This window comes from Talpa occidentalis, unplaced genomic scaffold, assembly GCF_014898055.3.
Source record: "Talpa occidentalis isolate TD23 unplaced genomic scaffold, MPIMG_talOcc4v2.1 talOcc4.2, whole genome shotgun sequence".
Taxonomy (NCBI): domain Eukaryota; kingdom Metazoa; phylum Chordata; class Mammalia; order Eulipotyphla; family Talpidae; genus Talpa; species Talpa occidentalis.
In genome coordinates, this window is record NW_023602073.1 from 67,152,303 (window position 1) to 67,177,942 (window position 25,640).

Sequence of the window (25,640 nt, forward strand, 5' to 3'; positions counted from 1 at the left end):
GGACAATCTCTGGTTCCTTAAAGGATGTCTTCTACTGCAATCTGGAAACACAACTGTTCCAACACATAAGGGAGAAGCATTCTGTTCAATATCTCTTGGGTCTCAGTAACTGGACGCTAAATAGAAATAACTACGTATTTTCCAAGAAATTAAAAAAGATGAATCTTTTATTTCATGTTATTGATTTTATATATCTCACCAACTCCCCCCAAAAGTTGTAGAGACACTTAAAATCAAAACAAGCTATGATCAAAACAAAAATAATTAACAATAATTATAACTTAAGGCCTAAAGTTAATCAAACTGCAGAACAAACTCTAAACCGTGTGTCTACAGAATGTCTAAATGTCTACAGAACAAACTCTAAACTGTATATTTGATCACAAACAAGTGGATGTTTAGGCTGTGCCAGTTATTTAAGTACTGAAATATCTGCACTGGCTAGTCAGTAACTTCTAGAATACCATACCACCATTCAAGACCTTCTTCTGGGGGTCTCCCTGGTGGCGCAGTGGTTGACCGCTGGGCTGCAAAGCTGCCTGCAGCTTCTGCAGTGCCGGTTCGATCCCCGGCTGCCAGGCAAGGGTCCCACATGGTGTGCAGACCACTCCTGCCACGCCCGCTGCTCCCCTCAGCAGTGTACTTCAGTCCTTCTGCCTGTCCTGTTAACCGCTCTGACTCTGGTGAATTCTCTCACCCTCCCGCACTTCTGACTGTACCTAGTGCTTGTATAAATAAATAAATATTTTTTTCAAAAAAAAAAAAAAATAGTACCTTCAGGGGAAAAAAAAAAAGACCTTCTTCTGAATTTCGCCAGCACCCACCATTAATGGGTTAATGACAAGAATGGTGGGAGCTTCCAGGCCTTGCCCCAGTGCGGTGATGTATGCCAAACATTAGGACATTTGATTATTATCTGAACACTCAACCTCTTTAAGTATCATCCTCAGTGCTCCCCTGGGCATAGCCAAAACAGGCTTCACACTGGACACCCCCCAGCCCATCTCCACACCTTCATGTTCTAACTCCTTGTCCACAGATCTCTCTGCCTCAAATGTCTCCTCTACCCTCTACTACTCCTACCTAACCACATCCCCACTAGTTCTGAGGTACTTGGTGTTGGGGATCAACTCTCTAAGCCTCAGTTTCCCCATCCTGAAAATGAGAATTCTGAAAGGACCTGCTTCAGAAGGTAAGAACAAGCTGATGGTGTCTAGCACAGCTCTCAGTGCAGTGACAAAGCACAGCCATTGAGATTAGGGCTCCTGCTCTTTCCAAGGCGCTCCCTCATATGCCAGGCACCCGTGCAGCCTACCTCAGCTGGAAGTGGCACCCCCTCTAAAGTCCTGCATTTCTCTCCATGGCCTTTCTCTGGGCTGCAGCCACTCTCCACCCTGGGTGTCAAGCATGTGAGGAAGTGGTTTCTCTCCCTCCAGCCTAATCATCGGCAGACACCTTGATTCATTTTTTTTTTATTTTATATATTTTTTACATCATCCTTCATTTTCGTATGAAGTGTCTTTTCTCCTTGAGGAGGAGAGAGTAGGATCAAAACAGGGGCGGGAAGAGCACAAGGCACCTTGATTCATTTTTGTCATTTCTGAGCCTGCAGAGCAACAACCTGGCATATTGAAAGTGCTTAGTGAGCCTCTGTTGACAGACGATGTAATACCAAGATAAGCATTGTTGAGGGAATAAAAACCGAAACCCTTAAGAAGTACCATCAGGCTTTGTAGATAAGAGAACAGCACAGAGCCAGGCACAAAGGCAAGTACTACTCCTTGACATCTATTGTCTCTATATACAAAGCATCTGTTGTAAGCACTTCACATGCATAACTCATGTCACCCTCCCAATAAGCCCCCAAGGAAGGCACTGTGTGTCCAGGCCTCACAGGGAGCAGGTTCAATGTGGGCAGGGACGTGGCCTTCATCTCGGGCCCTGTGCTGGCGCAGAGCAGCTGCTTAGTTTTATCACTGTGTAATTACTTCCCTCACCCATCTTCATGGGACCTGCCCCCTCACCCTTCCCCCACACCACATCTGACTTCACTCACACTAAATAATATAGTAGTCATTTCAGCCTCCAAAGGGCAGCTGCACCATTTGAAAAAACCTAGAGCTTCCTTTGTGTGCCTGAATCACACCTATTTTAATCAAATGTAAGGAGTCTATGTGAATCCATGTTCTATTTTCTGAGACAGAGAGGGAACAAAAGCCAGTGAGATACACAAGTGTATGTGTGTCAACCAGAAAGGGGCTTTCTTTAAAGTAATGAAATTCTGAGCTGGTTTCTAAGAGGTAAAGGGAAAGGAGAGGGAGAAGAGCATTTCGAGGAAAGAAAATGGCACACCCAGAGACCAGAGCCTTTAAGGAGAAACTGGTGCAAAGGCAACAGTAAATACAGATTTGCATTTCCCTATCCAAGTTCCTAGGGGCTGGTAGTGTCTAGATGCTCCCTGGAAGGTTCTGGTGTACGGTCAGTTGGGAGACGTAAGCAGATTAAATTCTGACACCCAGTTCTGTCTGCATGTGAGAATCATCTTGGGAGCTTGTAAGAAATGCAGGCACTAGGGCCTGGCCCCAAACTCAGAGGTTGTTTAGCTAGTCAGGAGTGGGACCAGCCAGGAACATTTGTTGACATTCCTCAGGTATGTTCTCAGGAAGGTTGAGATTACTGGGTGAAGGTCAGAGGGGCTAGGCTGAGCAGAGGGTCAGTGTAAGGGCAAAGGAAGTTGCTATGATGTAGTGTAAGAAATTCAACATTGCTATTTGACAGCCTGGTCTGAGAGAGGGATTGTTTAAAACTGTAAATTTGAAAAAGCTCTTTAAAAATTAGAGACTTTAATTTTGTATTATGGATTTTTATACATACGCCTACTTCTAAAATAATTTTAAGGGCACTCTAAATCAAAACAAAGTATGATTGTGGAAAAATAATTAGCAGGAGGAGAGATGATCATCAGAATAAGGTTGATAAAGAGCAGTGATGTCAGAGAAAATTGGGTGGAGAGTGCCAGGGGATGGAAACTAGCCCCCTGGCCCTCTCAGCCTATTCCAGTCACCAATCATCATTGCATAGTGTCAGCCACTCATGCAAGTACATTTCATCCCTAGCCCCAAATTTGCCTTGGGATCCCTGAACTAAGTGTCTTGTCCTCCATCTTTGCACACCATGGGGATACACCGCACTCACTAAGCAGGTGCTTGACATACGTCTGGTGAAATAGATTGTCGACGCAGCAGCCTTTCCAGAGAATGACAGTGAATATGGGTCATCTGTGTTTGAAGTCAGTTGGTGATGTTAATTGAAGTGCACAAGTTAAAATGAGAATGGAAGTTCATGAAAAATCAGGTCTTTATTGGGAGACATGAAAGCAAAAGCGAGCCCTTTATGGGGAGAGTTTTATTTTCAGAAAGTTCCAGAAAGAGCACAGAATTTAGTCCCACCCAGACTATCAAATTGATTTTCTTGGTGAACCTGCTCAATATAATAGGTGTTTATATCTAGTAGACACAATGTAAACTCCATGTACATTTGTACATCAAGGGCAAATGTCAGCATTCATGCTGTAATTGTCTATCAGTGTTTTTCAACTCTTTTTTTCATTATCATCTCCTCCAATAAACCTTTTCAGAAACTTTTCCCTCCTCACCTCTGTTTATGTGTATTTGTGCTTTATATATCAAAAGAGTAAGTTTTCACCCCAGAAGACGTAATTCAATTCTCTTGGGTAGATATCAGTCTCTTGAGAATGATGGTCTAGATGTGCATTTGTGTGCACGCGCACACACACACACACCCATACAAGCCAGCTGACTCCTGGGAGAGACCTGTAAAACATTGCGTGGCCTTAGAGGAGAGGCTCCCCACAATCACAACCAACCAGAAGAGCAGCTCTGGTCCAGTGATTGTTGTAGGGAATAGATGCTAGCAATTAGAAAATGGGGAAATTCTAGCCAGTTCTGAAACTCACTGGGCATGACCTGGTTTCCAAGCCCTCAGTGTTCAGAGAGGTGTTATAAGGCAACATGAGCAGAAAACAGCTAATTGTTTGCTCACCCTGGTGATAACAGAATTTCTGAAATTCTGATTTTTACAGTGTCGCTATGATATAGCAAGCTCACATTTTATCCGCACATTTCGGACAAAAGAGAATCGTCAGCATATACAATATTTTGTAGATCTCATCACCAGCATAGGCAAGATTTTATTGAACAATCAATCTTTGAAAAGCTCATTGAGTAACTGCTAAATGTTTAGCTTTGTGAGAAGGCTTATAGGGAATCTGTAAATAAAGGTCAATGTAACTGTCCTCAAATGACTTACAGCCAAGTTTTGTTGTAATTTAAGACAGATATAATATATAAGGACCTCAACCCTCATGTGAGTTTCAGCAACCACGGGTCAGGGCTAGTCACTGTCCTGCTCCTTTGAAAATCTGCAGAAATGCAGAGCACCTCATCCCAGCAACATTACTAGCCCTCACAAGCTTTTCTCCTAATAGAGTTACTGACCAATTTCATCCTTTTCAGTGAAATTGTAAACTAAGAAGATTAAAATAATGAACTAAAGTGGGCACAGATGCTAACTATTGCTACTGTTTGATGAACAGCTACTATGTGTTAAATATGATGTGGAGTTCAAATACATGGACACTTTTTTCTACATCAAGCCCTGTGGAAATCATCAAATCTCTGTTTAACAGGTCCAGCATATAATCTTGGACCTACCTCTTTATCCAGGGGGCTGGATAAAGACCCCCCAAAAACTTTGGGGGGTACAATGACCCTCCAAAAACTTTACCCACATTATAAAACAAAAATTTAGTGATGAATATTCTAATAGGACTTCTAAGCACTCACAATAGGTATTATAATTAATGTCATAGGATCTACAAGATTTCAAAGAAGATTCTGTTGTATATTTTTTTCCCTAAGGAAATAATAAGGATTCTTTACTGTGAACTGTAGAACTCACTCTAGCTAATTTAAACAGAAAGGGAATTGCATTAAAAAGTCACTTCCTGGATTTTGCCTTGAAGAAGCAGTTCCCATAAGGAGCATGTTCAGATTCTGCTGGGCAACACTGAGATAGGATAACATCTACTATCCATGCTAATATTGAAATGCTGCTTTTGCAATATCCAAAATATATACATGAGTAATGAGCAAATGTACTCTTTGTTGTTACTTTCTAGCATAGGAACGAACTAACTTTCTGTGAGGTCATATCTGAAACTTTTGGGGGAAAAAAAGACGTTTAATATGAGGAAACAAGGCAAGCACATATGCCCTTGCATGCGTACACATGGGGTGCACACACGCGAGCGTGTGCATGCACACATACACACACAATGAAACTGGATAGTGTGTAAGTTAACCAAAATAAGTAAACAACAGCCAGAGACTCGTAAGTGGATTCCATGAATTTATACAATTTGAATTGAGGCCAGAACCAGCAGTCCTAGGAATGCTGTTCCATCTATTTCATAGTTGAAAAATTGCCCAGAGAGGCTGAGTCTTGGTCGAGGGCACAGGAGAGTCAAATGCATAAACCACCCAAAGTGTTTACCATTAACAATGTTTGCCTTATAAGATGTTATACTTTCTCAGGAATGGCTTGCCTGTTTGAATTGTTTACCTGTCTCATTTAGTGCGCAAATTAAGTCTGGAAGTGAGATCATCGCTGTATTTTCACCCAGGGATGTCCCTGGACAGATCCTACTGCCAAGTGGCTGTAGACCAGAACACAGATGTCAGGGAACTGCCCAGAGAAGAAGCATGTGTCAGTAGCACATGACTGGGTAGGAGGCAGGCCAAGCAGTAAACATCAAGGGGATCATTTGATAGGGCAACACCCCAAGTGTGGGGACAGTGAGAGAAAGTATTGACTATGGATGTTTTATCTACAACGCAGAGTTGGGTAGCTGCAAGACTGTGGACTACAAACAAAGCATTTACTATGTGACCCTTTACAGGAAAAGTTTGCTGACCCCAATGGAGATTATGGGCTCTCTCTAAGAACCTTCACTCGACAGTAAACTGCTCGAGTAAGTCCTTTGGGCTTCTCCTACAGGATTTCACACAGAGCTCACTACACAGTACAACCAATGAATCAGCTTTAAGAACTGAAAGGTACCTCAGATATCATTTTCCCCCCTTTATTTTAAAGACCAAAAACTCAAGCAACCAGTCCATAATAATAGAAAGGCAGGAAACAGAAGCAAAAATCAAGTTTCCTAGATTCTATCATATTGTTCTTACTCAATACATTTTTGAGTAAATGTGGAATAAATGCAAACCTATGTATGGATTTGTACAGCAATATCATTATTTGAGCATATGGTATGTGCCAAACACTATAAATATAACATATATGTAATTTACATTATGTGATATATATATATATATATGCCTCCCTGGTGGCGCAAGGCGTTCAGACACAACCTATGAAGGTAGCCACAGCTACTGGAGCACGAGTTCGATACCTGGCCAAGGAGCTACCCACATGGTGCAGAGGACCTCTCCTGTCTCCCCACTGCTCCCCTCAGCAGAGTATTTCAGTGGATCTGTTCCCCACTCTGTCTCTGGTGAATCCTCTCACCTCCCACACCTCTGGCCTGTACCCCAGTCCTTATATACATAAATAAATAAACCTTTAAACACACACACACGCACACACACACACAGAGCAATGGAAAAATGATGGTGTCCATGGCCCCTTCTAGAAAACAGCCAACCCTGAGGAAAGGATCCATCTATGATCCACCAAGGTAACACTGTCACTTAGTTATGGTCTTATTTGCTTGAACTAAGGAAGGAAATCAGCACGAAACCCAGTGGTATCTGTCTTCCATCTCTGGCCTCTTTCCCATCCTTTCCCCACAAGGCAAACCCTTCCTCACTAGCTGCCTCTGACTGATCACCACTCCTTTCCCCTCCTTGACCGATGTCCAGCTGCACCTTGGGAGGTGCTCCTTCACTCCCAAATGCGAACATGCCAGGCGTTGCCGCTGAGAGCTCTTTATCTCGCACTGTGGAATGAACAGTGCCTCACCCTTATAGGTGTAATTCTTGGCACCCAGGTAGAAAAATGTTTTCTGAAGAGCATTAGGTCGAGATAAGCTTCAAATTGTCCTTTAAGGTGACCCAAAGTGGAAGAGGGGCAGAGGGACAGTCCCTGGAATTTTCTCGAGTGATCTCCTTACTCTCTCAGTTAAGGGAAGCTCCTGGGGTCCTGATAGGCCTGATAGGGATGGAAAACTCAGGGTCCCTCCATCACCTGTTCCTTCCAATCTGCCCTAGAAACAGGTCTGCAGGTGGGGGACAGATATGGTTTCCTTCTTTCTCTGCCTTGGTTTAGCAGGAATCCTCCCCTTATATCACACCCCGGTCCTTCCCTGACTGTGATGTGAAACTCTGCTGAGTGTCTTCCTGATACGGTCCTCCTGCTCTGAGTGCCCCTAGCCTTGCACTTGCCCTTAGGGCTCTGTCTCCCTGCATGTCCAGTGACTGCCCTGTTGCCTCCACCTCCAGGCTGCAAGTTCTGCCAGGTGCTGATTGTATCTGCCTTGCACACCTTATAATCTGCCAGGCCCAGAAGCTGGCACCTGGTAGGCCTTGATAAACAGCTGCCACATGGAAAAGAGTATTTCAAGCACCTTCGACTTTAATTTTGTTGTTTTCAATTATCGATGAACATTTAGAGTTGTGGTTTTGGAGAGAGACAGGCTTTGAATCTCAACTCTCTCACTTTCCATGGGATCCAGAGTAAACAGTTCATCTTTCTGAGCCCCAGATTTCCCATCTGTGATACAGTCAGTTACAACCTGCCTACTCCGTAGCATTGTTGCATTGGGAATACTGAATTAAATAGAGCGGCTAGCACAACCTCTAATGCAGAACACATGCCCCCCTCAATTGTATTTACTATAATGCCCCCTTGGCCTTGCTACTATTGACCATGTTCTATGTCTCAGAATGATTTAGAAAAAGTCAAACATCAGTGTGGTTCCTGTGGAGAGAATACAGCCAGTGGATCTATTCTCCACCTCAACTTCAGTCTGCTCTGTGGCATTAGAACAGGCCAATCTCTCTAGGTCTCCACGTCCTTCAGGTCCCTTGAAAGCTGCTGGAATCCTCATCCTGTGAGGACTCAACTGAACTCCACTGAATTCCATGAATAACACTGTTAATTTTTGTTTCTTACTACTTCTTATTACTAACTTTCCTTTTCTTATTAGTTTTCATGTTTACAATGTGCCTTGGCAAATTGTTTGTACTTTTTTTTTAATTTTTTTTTTTTTTATTTATAGAGGCATGTTTTTATTTATTTATTTATTTGTTTTGTTTTGTTTGTTTTGTTTATACAAGCACTGGGTACAGTCAGAAGCGCGGGAGGGTGAGAGAATTCACCAGAGCCAGAGCGGGGAGCAGAGCAGGCAGAAGGTCCGAAGTACACTGCTGAGGGGAGCAGCGGGCGGCAGGAGAGGTCTGCGTGCCATGTGGGACCCTCCTCTGGTGGCCGGGGAGCAGCCGCTGCGCCGCAGAGGTCGCCGGCAGCTTCGCAACCCAGCATTCAACCGCTGCGCCACCGGGGAGGCCCTGTACTTTTTTTTTTAATTGTGGGATTCTACTATCTATCTATATGTCTGTAAATGAGTCTAGTTCTTGATAATGGAGTAGGTGCCAACTGGAATAACACAAGGTTCTTTCAAGACAAGGGCTTTATCCTTACAAAGATGAGTTCCAAAGCTTATCCTAGAATCCTGAAGCACTTTAGCTGCTTCCCAGCTTTTGGGAAAATTGACAGAGGGACAAAATCTGCCTTTGGTGGTCACCCCCACGTCACACTACAGGCACTACTTTTACTCTTCCCTGCAGATGGCTAGCCCTGTGTCCCAGCGCACTCCTACTCGCTCTCCACCTCTCCTGTTCTTCCTGCCTCCTACCTGATGAAGTAGCTGAGTTACTTTGTGCTATGAAATGCATTTGGGTAACACATCTTACAGAGGACCTCTAGGAAACATACCTTAAAACAAAGGGGTTCATCAAAATGCAGGAATTGATGTCACTGTGGCAAAGAAATGGGAAGGAGCCATGAGGGCAGCAGGAGGATCTTTAGGTGGCTTTGGTAACTACCTAGTTTCACTAAGTGAGGAGATTCATCTGGCCTTTAGACTACTCTTTGTGACCTGTGGGGAATTAAGGAAGGGAAAAGACTTTCTACTCGAGCTACTCATTATAAAAGTGTATCTCATGCTTCAGCACAAACACTTTCTTTTCACACAACTGAGTAGGTCTGGGTAAATGAAGCCATAAAGAGCACAGAACCCAAAGCCAGGGGATGGGGCTTACGGCCTGGTTCTACGATACCCTAGTTCTATGGCCTTGGTCAGTCTCTCTGAACATCAGTTTTCTCATCTATAAATTGGGAGTAATAACAGGACCTACCATAGAATTCAAGCACAAAGACACAGTTATTATTACTCTGTTTTCAAACTTACTCTCTGGTGTCTGAAAATGCAGAGATTCATGGGAACAAAGGGGACCGGGAAATGAGGACTGATTTTTCTACTTCAATTCAGTCAAATCAATTCCCCTTCTGTCTCTTTCATCCTTTCCTTGCTGCCATCCTGCCAATCTCTTTCCCAGCATTTTTTCACTTCAAACCTCTTATCCTCTGGGAATAGGGGTAGGTGGCTATGTAAAAACGGAATCCCAAGACTGTTTTTATAGTTCCATAGACCATGGAGTAAAGTGTAATGTCAGGGGCAACCCTTAGAATACATTAGGGTGACCTAAGAGCAGCCAGGAGATCCACCTGCCCTGTAAATTTCTGTGCTGTATTTGCAAGTCACATTGATCCCAAATTTCCACCATTAGACTCACTTCTCTGGCTGAGGATAATCACTGAGCCCCTGCGGGGCTATGGGCAGAATTCCCTAATGGAATATGCACCAGGGTCACTGGGCCTATGTGATTACAGCTGTCTGGACCACCTCCTCTGAAGCCTCTGATTGATAAGTTTACAATGGAATTTGAAAGTGTCCCAGGAAGTTCTAATGATGATGCAGGGGTGGGAAACCCCATTCTGAGGAAGACTGCTCAGTCTGGAGTCAGGCACTGCAGTTTCTCCCTAAGCTTGTGCAGGAAACAAACATAGTATGAAGGTCCTAGAAGGTAAACTTGTTTGTGATAAGGATTAAATCTCTTCCTTCCTTGAAAGAACTTTATGAGGATAAAATCTGATAGAAGACTCAAAAATTTTTCAAAAGCTGTAAGTGATCATTTTAAGATTAGGCAGGGGGACGCATGTGTATTTGGAACATTCTTCAGTGTCAAGGTGAAGCAGTTGAACTTGTGCTAGCAGGTAGAGAAGTGGGTGTGATGAGGAAAGTGCTCTAGAAAGGGCAAGCTAGTGGATAAAGTATTTTGCACAGCAGGTGAGAGAGGCAGCAGGCAGGATGCTGTCCTCTGGGGTGATGAGGTGATATTGTGGAAACGCAGAAAGAAATCCCTCCTATGGTAGAGACTGATCTGTTGTTTGCCAAATCTGTTTCCTCCCTTTTCCTAGGCACACAGCTCCATGGAGTCTGAGACAATGGAAAGTGAGTGGAAGTAACTTGGCCACTTCCAGGCAGGAATCCTGCAAACCTTCCTGTGCTTCTCTACCTTCAGTCTTCCCCAGTGCTGGCCAACTGCAGAGGGTGATGGAGGAGCTGGTAGCCTTGGCGTGGGGGTGGGCATGGCAGGATACAGATTGGAAGGCACCTGGGTAGGGAAGACTGTCCACCAAGCACTGCACTGAGCTGCTACGTGAACACTAATGGGCTACAGTGACCAACATGATGCTTTGCATTTGAAAATTGAAAACTCTAGTTTACTAAAGGGGGTTACGATATCTTATTTGACCCTTATAAAAATCCTGCCAGACAGATCAGATCTCTGTTGCACTTGTGAAGTACCAAAGGAAGAAGAGGTCACATAACTTTCCCGCTTGTGACATCTCTCTCTCTCCCGGCATCCTGTGGTCCAATCCTGCCCAGAAACTTTTATCCACACAGGAAAAATAAAGCATTTGTGACAAAGGAACACAGACCTAGGGTTCCTTGCTTTCTAAGGCAAGTTACAGAGATGCTATAGATATGAGATTTTATATGACCATAAAATGCCCCAAAATCCACATATGGAAATGAATAAAAGGCTGGTAAGGCTGCCTCCCTCCCACTACCAAAATACCTGCAGGGTTTCCTGGGCCTCTACTCACTGTCAGCACTGGGCAGCAGAGGTGTGCATGCAGCAGAGAGGAGCCTTGGCCTAAATCAAAGCCTGTGGCTGTTGCCATGCCAACCTCTCACCCTGGATATTTAAGAGATAGTAACTGGGATTTGGTTTTCACTTTCTTTTCATTCCAGGTAATGGCTCCCCAGTTGGATTTCATCCACTATATACCCTCCTCTTCTTCACTTTTTGTGTTATTTTTCCAGTCTGATACTTGTTTCTCTCCCATTATCATAAAACAATGACACACAAAAGTCCATTACGTACAAGGAAGCAGAAACTACTTGCCTTCCATTTAATATGAGGTGTAGGGTCACCAGCACCAAGCTCCCACAAGCCACAGCCTGTGGGTGACCCAAGACACACCATGAAGTCCCCCCACTTCAAAACAACTCTCCTTAGAGGTAACAGGGTCTGGCTCACCACCTGCAGAGAACTAAGAACTTTCTTTCTTTTAAAATAGAATTGCCCCACACAATTGTAATACAATATTAATTGCCCCAAACAATTATAATACAAGTCCAAGTCGCCCAGTTTGCCAGCAGAGGTGCCTCATGATCCAACCATAAATGACATTTCTGTCCACCTTCCCACCTTCAAATCACACTCCCTTTGCAGCAGCCTAGCGGAAGTCTTACTCCCTCGAGGATGCGGCCTGACATGTCTTGGCACCACATGAGCCATTGTTCACGCAGCCCCCCTCATTTTCATCTGGGATGTTACTTGTGTTTCCAGCCTCTGCTTACCTCTCCATCATCTTTACTCACTTTCCCGTGCCTCATACCTCCCTCTCAAATGGACTTTTCCTAAAGTAACAGTCCTTATTTCTTTACGCCTGCTCCATGTTCCCTCCTCGAGGGAAATTTTCCCTTCAAGGAATACCCTGAAGGGCAGCTCCAAGCAAGAGTTCTAATTCACTTGCACAACCCTGACCTTCCTCTCATCCTTAGCTCTGCTTCCCCACCACGCAAATGGATATCTGCACTTGACTGGCCAGCTCTCCCCTCAAATGAAACAGTTCTAGAAGCAGAAGCTGGTTCTCATTCCCATCAACTTGCTCTCTCACAGCTCTATTTCTAGCAGAGTCCTAGGATGTCAGGGGACCTTATAGCTCAGGCTCACTTAGCTTCTCCGCACTCAGTCCATTTACAGCACCTTTCACAAGAATAGTTAAGCCCATCAATGGTCTCATCATTCCAAATATGGAAACCAATCTCCTCAGAGTTGACTTCATCATGAAATTACACAAAGTTTATTCCCAGGCTTGTGCTTGATTTGGGGTTTACAGAATACTCTTCCCTTCAGCCTCACTATTACCCCTTGATAGGAATACTGTGCATCTCCTCAGTGGTCTCAGCCTCAAGGCTGTCTCTATTCTAATGTGGTGGACGTGAACACAGGCATAAGAACACCAGTAAAACAGCCATTTTTATCTCACTTTGCTTCCTTGAGTTCATCTGGTATGTATCCCAAAATGTCAGATTGTGTATTTATCTACTACTAGATGACATCTAAGAAGTTTTTTCCAAGTCAGATGTTCTATGATTTTATGACTGTTGGTACCATTCTACGGAAGAGGAAACTTGATGTTAAAGAAAGTCACACAATCAGTGTGTGGCAGAGCTGTTTCCATAACCCAGGTTGTCCTACTTTAACTTTATTAACCTTCACGCAACGTGTTATAGACAGATTTCTAAACAGACCAAATCAAGCTCCTGTCTTGTGTAGAAACTTCTGGTTACTCCCCATTATGTACAAGGAAGCAGAAACTACTTGCCTTCCATTTAAAATCCCTTCTTATTTTTTACTTTTTTTTTCCCAAAGATTTATTTATGCATACAAGAACTGGGGTATAGGCTAGAGGTGCGGGGAGTGAGAGAACTCACCAAAGACAGAATGAGGAACAGAACAGATGGATCTACTGAAATATACTGCGGAGGGGAGCAGTGGACAAGACAGGAGAGGTCTGCTGCACCATGTGGGTCAGCTACCTGGCTGGGGATCAAACTTATGTTGCAGTGGCTGCCAAGAGCTTGATAGCACTGTGTCTTAAACCCTTGCACCACCAGGGAGGCCCCCTTCTTACTGTTTTTATTGCATTTTTTTCTGTCTTATTTCCAACAATGACCCTTGACAGGTCATTCTCTCCAGTCAGCCTGGATTTCCGCCACCTGAACATCTCCAGTCCACACTGTTTCTGGATGACACAATTATTCCCATTCCGAGGTGCTCTGTGAATCTTTTCCATTCTTCAAGTCACAACTTAGTTCCCAGTCCCCCTCAGATTACGGCAGAAGACCTATTTGGGTCATATCAGTCCCTTTAACTGCACTCCATTCCATTTCTTATATCCAGGCAGCACAGATGCTTGTTTGCATTTTTTACTTCAAGTTCATGGACTATGGGGACCCCAGCTTCTCTGATCTCCAGCCCCCCTTCTTCAGCCTCCACCAAGCCTGGCACAGAGCAGATGGCTCCATAAATATATTCATTCATTCATTGTTGATAGATTGTTTTCAATTCCTTGACTCCTTAAGAGTTTTTTTTAACGTATTTATTTCTGAAAAAAAGTTATTGAAGTAACATTGGTTTACAACATTGCACAGGCTTTAGCTGTCCAGCATTATAAATCAACATCTTTATATGGTATATCTTCTCCATTATAAATTCACCACTAAAATCTGGTCATCATACATTGACCCCTTGTACCCAATTTATCTTACGAGTATCTCCTTCGTGTCTAGCTTTTAAAAATACTTCTTACTTCTCTATCAATTTTAAAAGTACAAAGAATTAAGTCATAAGAGAAAGGTCAAGAAAATTTCTCACCTCCTTTCCTGGCTTATATCTGATCGGCCTGGGGTGAGTCACACTAGCAATCACATTTCCCCCAGCCTCTGCCAGCCTATGTGATGCCTGCTGCAAGTAGCAACTGGACTGCATCTTGCCCTGTGGATGCCCCACTGAGTAGCTCAACCCTATTTACCCAGGGTTTGCACCCGTGGTCCTATCTTTGGTGAATTCTCAAAATCCAGTGGTAGTTTTTAAGGCTACAGTCACAGATATCAACACCTCACCCTGAGCTTCTGAATCTGAATCTCTGGGGACAGGGCACAAACAAATCCACATGAAGAAACTCTGCTGTGACTTTTACAAGCACCAAGGACTAGGCGCCACTGGCTGGCCTAGTCATTATTCATCATGAGTGTGGCAATAATTACAATCCAAAGAATCTTCCCAGACCAGCAGCAGAACTAGAAAGGAGTCCTAGAGGTTAACACCTTCCTCTCTTCTTCCCAGAAAGGATTCATTTCAATTCTGACAGAAGACTGTCTCATTAATCCTGAAAGAACTTCAAAACTAAAATACTCCTTGAATAAATATGTGCATTTCCAAAGTAGATTTTCACTCAAGATGCTGGCAGAGACTTTTCCCCAACAGTTGGAACTGACGCCTCAGAATGGAAGCAGGGTCAGATGCCCTGGGGAGGAGAAAGCCCTTTCACAGACACATCTTCAGGAAACTCATACTTGACCACTTTGCTTTTTCGCTCATTCCAGTCATCTAGTCTTCTTGCCAAAGACAGCTGATCATGTCCCCTGGGTGAGAGTTTTAAAAGATACCAAGCATCAAAAGTCTATTATGTTTTTCATATAATCGAGATAGATAATACATGTAGATGTGTTATCTTTTGGATGAGCGCAGCTATGGCAAGACAGAGCTGGGAAGTTGCTGGGAAGGGAGTGGGAAAATTTGTCATAGAGAGCCCATGGATTCGCTTGAACTAAGGAATCTGGACTCCACAAACTTCTTTCTCATCTAAGGGTCAGAGTTACAGGGAAATACAAGAACTTTGGTTTCTCACTACTTGGGCTATCCGGAGCCTACAGAGGAGGCTATACTTATACCCAACTTTACACACAGCAACTTCAGAGTTTACACCAACACTGAATCATTATCAGCATTGCACTATAAGAAAACTAGGGCTCACAGTGGCCAAGCATCCTGCTTTAGTCCACACGATTGGCACCCAAACCCACATTCTTCTGCTGCCCCTCCTGCCACTGCCAACATGGCCCCCAGGACCTGGCAATTCAAAGAAACCAAAAGTGAAAAGCTTTTGATCTGACTGACTAAATGGAAGGACTCTGCCATCTGGGTGGAGAATGCCAATAAATACTAAGAGAAACAGGGCAGGAAGACAGGCAGTCACGCTAGAGTGGATCTCAGGCGCTGCACACCCTCTGTCCACACTCCACCGGCTGCCACGGTTCCTTAGATGTGCATCAGCCACCTGTGACCCTAGCAGTTCCAAGGCCTTGTCAGCAGGAAATACATACTCACTAACCTAGCAAGGTAGCTGAAATTGTTTATTGGATTCAGAGAAACTGTTGCTTAATGTGTTGAAGAGAACAAAACCTATGATTCCATGGTTTTGAGCAGCCCAGGGTGAGGAGGAAGCCAGTGGACAAATGAATAGGAGAGGGAGCACCATGAGATTGGATCCTGTTTGTTCTGGAAGTCAGATGGCCACACCCTAGGCCCCCATGACTGACTGTGCCCTGCACCACTGGCAGAGTCTTCTGTGCCACTCAGTAAATGAAACTAGTCACTTCCATCAGACAATCAGCAGGACTCCATTTTCCAGCACTGAACTGATGATTATTTGACTAGACTGACTCCATGCCCTGATTGTTCTGGAGTCCCATAGACAAGGTTTTATAGTCTGTCAGCATCTGTTCACTGAGGACAGGCTGGGTGCAAACTCTAGTGATAACATTCCTGATTGTGATGCCTGGAGGTGCTTCGTGTTCTGGGCTTTATTTATTTTTCACACACTTTCTCTGACTCCCACCCCCATTCCAGACATGGAGATACCAAAACCCTTGTAAATTCCTACATGATAAGAGCACTAGGGTCATCTTGTCCTAATGAAGTGACTCTGGGTGAGTTCATGGATGGCTCCTGGAGGAGGGCTAGTCACTGAAAAGAGTGAGGGTTAGACATTTGGAATTTTCTGTTTCATACCCCCCCATCATCCTTAAGAGAGAAAAAGGGACAGGAAATGGAGTTAGTAATTGAGGGTGACTACATAAGGAAGCTTCTATAAAAAAACCCAATACCATTTGGTCCCAAGAGCTTCCAGAGTGGTGAACACATTCACCTACAGGGGAGAGGGACACACCCAACTTCATGGGGACCAAAGTACCGATTCTCAGGAGCCTTCTAGACCCTATAGATGTCCTCATTTGGTTGTTCATCTGTATCCATGATCATATCCTTTGATTACCTCGTAAACGTTAAGTAAGTGTTTCCCTGAGTTCTATGAGCTATTCGAGCAAATAATTGAGCCCTAGGCTCATGGAACCTCCAATATGTAACCAAGTCCTCAGGAAGTGGTGGGTTAGCCTGGGACCTGCCACTTCCTCTTGGCATTTGAAGTGGATGGGAATACTACCCACTTCTAGTGGGAAACTACCCACTTCTAGTTCCCTGGAAGAGACTAGAAGTACCAAAAATTAAATGTGCTGTGCAAGCAGTACAAGAGAAACAGGAGGGAGATGGAGTTTTTCCATTTGTATACCTTATAGCATTCTCTCTCCCTTTTGGCACCATTAACATCAGAAAATCTGATACGCTAGAAATAATTCTGAAAACCTCAGTTCTTGGGGCCTCCCTGGTGGCTCAAGGGGTTAAGACATAGCACTATAAAGCTATCCACAGCCACTGCAGCATGAGTTTGACCCCCAGCCAGGGAGCAACTCACCTCTCCTGTCTCGCCCGCTGCTCCCCTCAGCAGTGTATTTCAGCGGATCTGCCTGTTCTGTTCCCCACTCTGTCTGTGGTGAATCCTCTCACCCCCCCTCCACACCTCTGACCCGTACCCCACTTTTTGTATGCATAAATAAATAAATCTTTAAAAAAAAAAAACCCTCAATTCTCTTACATATAAAACAAAGATACTGAGTATCTCTGCCTCCCAGGGTTGATGCGGATTAACTGGCCTAACAGTTATAATCTGTTTAGGGCAGTGACTGATTCATATGTATATGTGTATGTGTATATGTATGTATATGTATATGTATATATATTAAGTTCTGGACTTTAATCTGCACAAGCCAGGTCACTTTTTTCAGCAATGGCAGATCTGCCTGCCAGCAGACCTGCCTCTGATTATGACTCAGTGACTCTCCCCCAGAGCCACCAGCTGGAGTCACCTGGGAGAGGAGAGTAAAAATACTGTTTCTGGGCCACACCACAGAGACTTTGATATAAGTGGCCTGGGGATCAGCCTGACATCAGGACTTTTAAAATCTCTCCAAATGATCTGGCTATGTAGCCAGGGTGGAGAACCAGTTGTTTCTGCCAAAACCCATGCCTAGGTCCCCAAGAGACAGTGGTAACAAATTGATCCACCACCATTACATCATTTTGGTGGCTTTCTGCCTGGGCGCGGCTGGGGAAGCCAACACAAGTGAAAGGAATACCTTAATCTAATGTCCTCACACTTCCTGTATTGGTCTTTCCAAATCACTTCCCCTTTGGCTTTTACTGCACTGCTCTTTTTTCTTTCAATAAACATCACTCACAACCACTATCAGTTCTCTAACCTGCTGTCCTCCCTTTGTGAGCAAAGTCCAAACCACACATGATCTCATTTTCAGTGAAGAAGGCCTTTGCTCCTTAAGGCAAATCAGACCCCTACAGATACAGAAAGGTCCTTGCCACAGAATCCATATCATTATTGAAGCCAATGTGTTTAGAGCAATTTTCAGCTGACCAAGTGCTTTTCACCTGTTGGCTCCTGTGGCCTCCTCCCAGCAAGTCTATGGTGACAGGATTTCCCTTACCAGGGTGGCCACACTTCCTGATTTGTCCTCAGTCAACCCAGGTGATACCTGTCCCAGCTTAATGATGGCTGGCACTCCCTTCCTCTTTCACACCAAATGCTTTAATTTGGACAACAAATTACAAGGTCACCTTATCTATAACCATGCTCTGCTCTTGGGATTTTTTAAATTTAATTTTTCATTGAGGTAACATTAGTTTACAACATTGTATAAGCTTGAGGAGTAGGACTTCCCACTTTGACAGCTGTCACTACCACATCATACCCACCACCAAAGGTCTAGTTAGCATCCACCACCAGCCAATTGACCACTTTTGTCAGCAGTTGAGGATCACAGAAGTTAATTTATTCAATCATTCATCTAATTAGAGACAAAAGCGAGAATTGAACTGAGGCCCTGTGTTTGCAAAGCTCTGCCCACTCCATGTTATCATGGAACATTAGAATCAGAACTGATAAACTCAAATCTTTCTTATTCCAGATAAAGAAATTAAAGGTGCATAAAAGTCACTATTAAAATGTTCCCTGGAAGGGTCTTTGGAATGCAGAGCATCGTAGGAACACAGTGGAATGGATTATAAGTTATCAATATTTGTCATCTTTGATAGCACTGGAGAGCCTAACTAGACAAAAGAAGGTACAAGGGCTGACATATGGGCTTTTGAGAAAGAGTGAGAAATTTAGACTAGACTGACAGATTTGAGGACTGGACCTGAATGTTGCATACAGTCCACTTGAGGATATTTCACATACCTTCTCTGAGCACAAGTGTTGTTCAGTCAGAGAATGGGATTAATCATCATTCTCACTCCCCTGGGTGGTTAAAGAAGAGCAAACTACAGCTCATGGGAGTGTTCTGACAGCACCAAGAGGCATCAGATCCCGGTGAGTCATTTATTTATTTCCTTCATTTTTCACACGAGTGAACCAAGGCTCAGGAACAAGAATACTGTGAAGCAAATGGGATGGTATTGGGTTGTGCTTCCTAAGTCCTGAAATGCTGCCATTTATTATTTTCACTAGTAGCGGCAGTAGCAACAGAAATGATTATCAGTAGATGTAGACAGAATCATCATGTCCTTGAAACTCCCTGGGGAACCAAGGGTTTGAATGACACCCCCAGTAGACAGCCTGTGTTGGGAAGGGGTCCTTTTGTGGGAGTGGACAATCTTTACTTCTTCTTTTTTTCTTTGATTGATTTATTTATTTATACAAGCACTGGGTACAGTCAGAAGCATGGGAGGGTGAGAGAATTCACCAGAGCCAGAGCAGGGAACAGAACAGGCAGACCGACAAAGTACACTGCTGAGGGGCGCAGCGGGAACTGCAGGAGAGGTCTGCGTGCCATGTGGGACCCTCCCCAGCGGCTGGGGATCAAACCAGAGCTGCAGAGGCTGCACCACCAGGGGAGGCCCAATCTTTACTTCTTACTGGGTGGATCCCAGCCTGAAGGGAAGGCTTTCTACAAACCAACCCCTTGCCTTGCAGAAAGCACCTCAGTTACCTGACACCACCACCAAGAAGGCAGTTCCTTTTCAGGGAATCACATAATGAAATGACAAACTTTGGAAATGCCTGATTCTGTAAATCAGGACATTGCTTCCATAAAACATAAATAGTTCAAAGGCTCGGCAACATCTTTATTTCAGAATATTTTCAGCCTTGACTTGTTCCTGTAAATGATGACTACTAACCAGAAACACAAAAGGGAGCAAGGGAATCAAAGAGCTTTGCTATCTCTGATTTTTCTTCCCCCATCAATCTAGTTTCTGAGTTAACCATGGATGCCTATCTGGCTCTCATGGATTGCTTTACTTTAGGGAAAAAACAAATGACAGTACAGCCACTTTAGAATTCTTTGAGGGGATTGGGGGCTGTGCAGTGAGCTTTTGTGCAAATGGAGAAAACTTTCAAAGCTGCCAACACCAAATTCCAAAGGTGCAGGTAGAATGGTGTCCATGCCTAAGAGTGGGGCAAAGGGCTCCTTTGGCTCCAAAGGGTTGATTTGTTTCAAATATCTTTAAGGAACTTGACACTGTGAAACTACCTGCTCTCAGGGAATCTGAGAAAGTCCTAGAATAGCTTTCTTCAAGGAGAGCAGAAGACTTAAGGCTTTGTTAAAGCTCTCCCTATTCATTCCCTGGACTGCAGGCTTGGATGCTGAGCTTCAGGGAACCCCCTTCCTGGCCCTCCTTTCAACACTGCACAGCCTGGGTCTGGGTGACAGGGAGACATGACCTCTCGCATTACCTGGGCCTGTCAAAGGACTTGGAAATCCTGCCTGAGGGTGACAAAAACCACATTTGAGAAGAGAAAACCAGACAAAGGAAAACCAGTGTCACTAAATGACACATGTCATTTCTATGGATAATTTGGAAAAAGTAACACAAAGAACATGACACTCAGATGAAGAAATTTAACAAACCTTGTGGCAGGATGGGCCAATTGGGACAGATTACTTCCCAAGTATAAAAGAAGTCACAATTAATTTATTAATTTTTAGACATCAGCAGGTACCAAAGCCAAAAGGCTATTATCAAGGCATATATAGATCTTAAATTTTTTTTTCAAAAATCTATTTAATTAGCTTGTAGATAATTAAGGGGACAAAACAACAACTTTCCCATTCCAGGGAACATATCTGCCTTTTAAATTCAGCCACAAGGTCCATGAAGGACTCAGTCCTCCCAGTAACCTGCATATTTCTAGGGAAATTGCATTCTGAGGTTCTTCCCCCCTTTGTGAAAGGTCTGGGTGCTGGGGCAGCCTGGGAGCTCCCCTCCCCCAAGTCCTGGCCACTCTTTCTGCATGGCCCTGGAGGCAATTCTCCTGACGCCTCAGGTTTCTCTGCCTCTGTGGTGTCTGAAGCAGAAGAGGACTGATCAAATGTTTCTTTCTTATTACACCAGAGGACCTACCAGGAAATGCTGCCTTACCTCCATCCTTCCTCCTACAGGTTAGAAATGAAGGGCAGCAGCTTTGACAATAGACTGTTCCTGCACCCCCAGAAGCAAGGCCACTTCATTTAATTTTGCACTGTTCCCCTTCATCCCAGTCTGCCCCAGGTGAACCAATTTTTCCCTGTGGCAACAGTTAGCATTTCCAGATACTACCCTGCGGGATCCAGGCTTTGACAATAGTAATAATGTCTGAACAAAGTGTTTGTTTCTGCTTTTCAGATCACAATGCAAGAAAACATCTTTGTTTCCTTTGCTTTTTCGTTTAGTAGCTCTGAATTAAAGCCAGGCAAAGGGGATTTTAACAACTGTTATTTTTGCTTTGCCAATGAAATTTGTCTGAAGATTCCCTTTTCTCCCCCTTCTCTCTTCTCCCCTACCAAGCCCCCTGCTCCCTGTCCAGCCCATTTCCGAAGAAAAGGTTCGAGGGTCCAGCCAGGTTCTTCCCAGGTCCCTACACCTGAAAATGCCCTTTACGACAAGGCCAAAGTGCCGAGGAGGAGCCGCTTAGACATCCGCCACCGGGACTGCCTGTCCTGCCGCGGGTTCGACGAACTGCCCACCAACTCTCCAAACACACAGACACCTGCCAGATTTCACCTGCCTCCCTCCTGCCCGGGAGCCCCCGAGCGAGGCCCTGCCTTGCAGACGGCCACCCAGGGGACCGCAGGGCTGAGCCGCCCTCCCTGGGGAGCGTCCAGCGTCCCAGCGCGATCCGCACCGGAGCACGTGAGCTCGAGCCTCCCCGAGCCGCGCTGCAGGCGCAGCAGGTGCAGTGCGCGGGCGCCAGGGTGCCGACCTACCTTCACGAAGAGTTCTATCTCCGGGTCCCTGCCGTCCCCGTTAGCCATCGCCGCGTCCGTCATGCCGTCGGCGCCCGGGGCCACCGTTCCGATCCGTGGAGGCGCCACCTCTGCGGCTCCCGGGCCAGCGCTCCGCGCTCCTGCTCCTACCCAGCGGGGCCCCTACCCAGCGAGGCGCTTATTTATTTATTTATTTATTTATTTAAATCTGTTTCTCGAGCCGGGGACAGAGGCGTCTAAGAGATCGGCGTCCCGGGTGATCGCATGGAAAGGACAGAAGCCAGCTGGGGACAGGGGACGCGGGGGCAAGGTGGGTTCGGGGATGGCAGCCGGTCCCGGGAGCAACAAGTGCCGGGCTGCGGGGAGGTGTCACAGGATCCTGTCAGCGATCCCGCAGCCTCCGCCAACGCGCCCAAAATAGCCAGAGGCCGTGGGGCGGGGTCAGCCCAGGCTGGGTCGGGAGGGGCACCCCGCGAGCACCCTGCAAGGCTGTGGCCGGGCCCCCGCCCCGTGTGACCCTGGCGGGCGGGAGGCGCCGACCCCAACCGGCCAGGTACAGCCACTCAGGAAGAGAGGGTGTCCTGGGAAAGGTGGGGAGGGGCGGGGGAGGGGAAAAGGGAAAGAGAAAGAAGAGGGAAGGAGGAGGGAGTTGAGGGAGAGGTGCACAGGCAAAGGGAGAGGTCAAGAGGGAGAGATGACTTTAGGTCTTATGTTTCATTAACGAATCTTTGGCTCCTCCAAGTTGCTCTACTACCAGCATTTCCCACTGGGAAAGCGCCATCCTGCTTTAGCAATGCTCAGAGTGGAGAGGCGCTGTGGGGAGCTGGGGAGTGGAAGAAAGGACCCCTTAAACAGGGCAGGGGGAAGCTGGAGTGGTCAGTATGGTAGAGGGGTGAACCAACCAGGTCAGACGCACCCCAAAGCAAAGGACCTTGTCTTTTAAACTTCTGGGTTTGTTTTTGTTTGCTTGTCTGTTCTAAATTCAGAATAGTTCAGATTTTTGTTGTTGTTAAGTTCTATTTATTGAGGTAATGTTGTTTTACATCACGGTATATGTCTTAGGGGTATAGGTTTATACCTCTACACACCTGTTATTTCACCACACCCACCACTGAAGCCCCAGGAATCCTCCATTAGACCCCCTGGCCCCTTTGCTCCCACCCTACCATATGCCCACTCTGGTCGCCTTACTCATAGTCCAATGTGCTCCTCCCCCTGCTGTTTTTACCTTTCCCATCCCCTCCTGGATGCCTCATATCTAAGGTCAGTTTTCAAGGTTCATATTTTTCTGAACTTTCTTTTTGGTTTCTCTATATTCCACTTATAGAAATCATCTGGATTCTCCCGCCCCCCAACCCCCCGGCCTTACCCTTCCGTCATTTTTCTCTGCTTTTTTTCTTTTGCTTACTTTTCTTTTCTGTCTTATTATTTCACGTCTATCCTTCTCTTTGGTTTCTAGTGAAGCATAATACACACAGAAAAAAAATACGCACCTAGGTAGTTGAATGAATTTTTACAACCTGAACCCACCTATGAAACCAGCACCAGATAAGGAAATAAAACGTTAGCTACATCCTGGTCACAGAAACTACTCCTGGTCACTCGTTTCTATCTCCTTTCACTAGCATCACTCTCCTAGACCAGAATAACCTTTACCCCTACTTGTAATAGCACAAGTTAGTTTTGCTTGAAATCTTAGAGTAAATACAGTTTATATTCCTTGGCTTCTAGCCACTTTGGTTGACCGTTAGGGTTTGTGACATTTATCCATTCTTCTGTGTAGTTGTAAATCATCTATTTTCACTACCATGATATATTTATCCATTTTTCTCTTGAACATGTGTATAGTTTTCAGTTAAAGACTACCATGGATACTGCTGCTATGAACATTCTATCTTTTATACATCCTTTGGTATTTTGTGGACATTTTAATGTGGACTATAGCCTCAGGAATGTAATTGTTAGGTTACAAAGTATGAGAATTGTCTTCTGGAGTTAACACTGGCAGGTAGAGGATTTTCCAAAGTGATTCCACCAATCTAGATTTCCAACTTTCACTACTTTCAAAAATAGGCAATAAATCTTTTGCCTCTAGATTCTGGACAATTTCTGTTTATTTTTGGCTTCTTTTTAGCTAATTATATTTGTGTTCTGTTTTACCTTACTTGCAAATACATATTTGTTTCACAGCTTTACAAAAAATAATAAAACACTAAACAATAAAAATATTTATTATGTATCAAGTAAAAATGCTAACCATTCTACATGCCCTAACTTGTTTAATATATAAAGATTGCAAAAATAGTGTTATCATATAACTGAGGAAATTGGGACATAAAGTATTTAAATAACTTGCCCTTAGTCATTCAGCTAGGAAATGGTGGAGTCAAGATTTGAGCCCAAACAGACTGAGCCTCTGCTCTCAATTACTCCACTAAGTGCCTCTCTCAAACTTAATACACACTGGGTAAGTCAGTTTAGGGAAATAAAGACCCTGCTCTAGTCTTTATAGAGATTAAAATCATTTCAGGATAATACTCACATGAAAGGAACACTATGAATTGGGGAGAGGAAGGGGATATATAAGTTAGTGTGGAGAGACATTATTCACCACATTTGGAGTAGGTAGAGGAAAAGGCCTGCTAAAGCAGAAGAAGGTGCTTCAGCTGAATCTTCCCAAATGTTTAGGAAGCTGATAAGCAGATAAGACAAGGTATTCTGGCTACCTTTTGTTGTTTCCCCACAACTGCCAAATGCAAATGTCTCCTTTTCACTGTGAAAAAAAGCCACCAATCCAACTTGCAACCATTATGGCACACCATAGGTTAATCAAAGTGAGGCACAATTACTCTCCCCCTCTCCTCCTTAGTTTTGGGCTTACATCACCAAAGCCTTCAGAGAAACAGTCACCTTCACAGCTGCACATTCCGAGCCAATGACTACATATTCTGGGAAGGACAAGGTTACAGAGGGAGACTGGTACCTTTACCACATGCTGCACAGACTCATCACTTCCCTGCTATAAAGTGTGGATAATATTTATGATAGCAGTGTAGCAGAGATAAAGAAAATTATATACATATGCCTTTTATGAAAAATGAAAGATGCTTTACACTTGTGATCATTTTCTTAGCTATGATTTAAAACAATGATCTCAATTTTCTTTAGTCTACACCTAGCAGAGTTAGTTTTCATTTTATCTACTGTTTACTGGAAAATGAAACTTCCTTTTCAATTTCTAGATAATAGCTCCCATTTGAACACCATTGCAGATAACTGATAGTTTAGATATTATAAACCTTCAAGTTGAAAGTAGTCTGTTTTGGTGACAAAACATTTCTGTGCATTTTTCTAGTTTAAGAAAAAAGACTTCATTTTATGTCCTCTAATGTCAAAGTATAATTAGCTAGAATCACTTCTAACTTTGTCCAGAGAAAAATACTTTCTTGTTCATTATTATACTTTTAATAATCATCATTTCACAAGTTTGGCACAAGTTTTAGGTAAATATTTACCGGGAAGGTATTTCAGAAACATATTTAGTACTTGAGAGCACACATACTAAACTTGGGACAATACAGAAAATATTAACATAGTTCTAATAAAAGGATTACACACAAATCTATGTAATATCCATGCTTTTATATGGCTGTTAAAAAAATTACAACATGTGTGTGGTAATAACAACCTGTCTGGGATTGTTTCAATTACATAGCATAAAAAGGTGAAGATAAAGAGATTTAGG

The 25,640-nt window shown here is 44.1% G+C and overlaps 1 protein-coding gene across 2 annotated transcripts in view; it reads right to left on the minus strand.

Annotated features, from left to right (window-relative positions):
• Positions 1-25,640, minus strand: part of CLIC5 (chloride intracellular channel 5) — a 190,138-nt gene that overhangs the window by 82,716 nt on the left and 81,782 nt on the right. Inside the window, exon 1 of one of the 2 annotated variants that reach the window (XM_037519831.2) lies at positions 21,896-22,285. The exons of the other annotated variant lie outside the window; for it this stretch is intronic. Within the exon in view, the coding sequence (XP_037375728.1) occupies positions 21,896-21,958 (63 nt within the window). The 5' untranslated portion in view covers positions 21,959-22,285. Of the gene's footprint in view, positions 1-21,895; positions 22,286-25,640 lie in introns of those variants that run through there. 2 annotated transcript variants of the gene reach the window in all.